Source organism: Perognathus longimembris, chromosome 13 (genome assembly GCF_023159225.1).
Source record: "Perognathus longimembris pacificus isolate PPM17 chromosome 13, ASM2315922v1, whole genome shotgun sequence".
Classification (NCBI taxonomy): domain Eukaryota; kingdom Metazoa; phylum Chordata; class Mammalia; order Rodentia; family Heteromyidae; genus Perognathus; species Perognathus longimembris.
Genome location: NC_063173.1, coordinates 50,197,957 through 50,199,567, shown reverse-complemented (window position 1 = coordinate 50,199,567; position 1,611 = coordinate 50,197,957). Strand labels below are relative to the sequence as shown.

The window sequence follows — 1,611 nt, the reverse complement described above, 5'->3', positions numbered from 1 at the left end:
TTTTATACATATATCTGCCAATTTAAATTTATTTTTATGTGCGGTTTTTTTCAATGCTGATAGCTTGAATTTACTGATGCTATTGAAGGACTTTTTTCATTTGTGTTCATGAGACCTTTATCTAATTATCTTTTATGGGATATGTTTGTGACCATCTGTATATTAGGGTAACTCTCGTCTCTCAAAATTAATTGAATTTTTATCTTAAAATAATTCAATCTTCTGAAAGAGATAATAATAAATTAATGCAAGTTATTTCCTAACCTTTTGTTAAAATTCACTGTGACTGCCCCCAGTCCTCAGAAATTGAATAGGATAGCTTGGCATAAGCACAGATTTGACATAATTATAGTTGGTATCTTCACTTACTCAATCATTTTTTTCATATGCCACAGCTTTCTCATGGCATTCTTCACTTCTGCATTCCTCAGAGTATACACAAGTGGGTTGAGAAAGGGTGTTCCAATGGTATAAAACACTGACACCATCTTGTCTATGGGCAAAGTGGTTGGTGGACGTGTATATATGAATATACAAGGACCAAACAATAATACCGCTACAATGATGTGAGAAGTGCAAGTGGAGAGGGCTTTCTTCCTCCCTTCTGCACTGTGATTTCTCAGTGAGCGCAAGATGACTATGTATGAGATCATCAAAACAATGAAACTGCAGGAGCAAAGGGCCCCACTGTTGCAAACGAACAGCAGATTGACCACGTATGTGTCCATGCAGGCAAGCTTCATTAGGGGCTGCAAATCACAGCAGTAATGGTCAATCAAATTGGGTCCACAGAAGGGCAGTCTCAAGAGCAGGATAATCTGAGTAGTGCCATGTACAAAAGACCCGATCCAGGCAAACACAATGGAGATGAGGCACACCTGCCTTCTCATAATGGTTGGGTAGCGCAAGGGCTTACATATGGCCACATAGCGATCAGCAGCCATGAAAATAAGGACGAAGATCTCCAAGCTGCCAAAAAAATGCAGTGCAAAAACTTGGGTCATGCATTCATTGTACGAAATGATTTTCTTTGCAGAGAAAGAATCTACAATGAGTCTCGGGGCCATGGTTGTTGAAAAACAGGAGTCAGAGAGAGACAAGTAGAACAGGAAGAAGTACATGGGGCTCTCAAGTGTTGGGCTGAAGGTGATGGTCACAATGATAAGTGTATTTCCCACGATAGTCCCTCCATAGAAAACTAAGAAAATTAATACCACTAATTTCTGTTTCAGAGGATCCTGTGTCAACCCCAGCAATATAAACTCAGTCACGCTGCTGTTTTGAGGCATTCTTTCATTTAATATTGGAAAATCACAGGCTAGGAATAACCTGTCAAAGAGAAAAAAAAATATGAGAAGAAAAATAAAGTTGGCGCTCAATTACATATCCTCAGTCATGAAACTAAGCTTTTAATGAGCTGTCACCATTTTTTGAATTTTTTTCCCTAAAATTCAAGTCAGTAATAAAATTCAATGATTATCAATAATAAAGACCCAAAATAAACTGATTATGGTTATTTAATTGCATATGAAAATAATGAAAGAAAAATGATTCTTCAAACAAAGTACACATTAATTTAGGAATTTGATATGAAATACAGTGTTAAGGGGT

The 1,611-nt window shown here is 37.1% G+C and overlaps 1 protein-coding gene across 1 annotated transcript; it reads right to left on the bottom strand.

Annotated features, from left to right (window-relative positions):
• Positions 1 to 365: 365 nt before the first annotated feature.
• LOC125361888 (olfactory receptor 4C11-like) lies at positions 366 to 1,289 on the bottom strand. The gene has a single exon (XM_048360496.1). It carries the CDS (start codon positions 1,287 to 1,289, stop codon positions 366 to 368), a length of 924 nt encoding a protein of 307 aa, XP_048216453.1.
• Positions 1,290 to 1,611: the final 322 nt, after the last annotated feature.

Excerpts from the sequence above, each read along its gene's own strand:
- LOC125361888 (XM_048360496.1), bottom strand. The coding sequence starts at position 1,289 with ATGCCTCAAAACAGCAGCGTGACTGAGTTTATATTGCTGGGGTTGACA.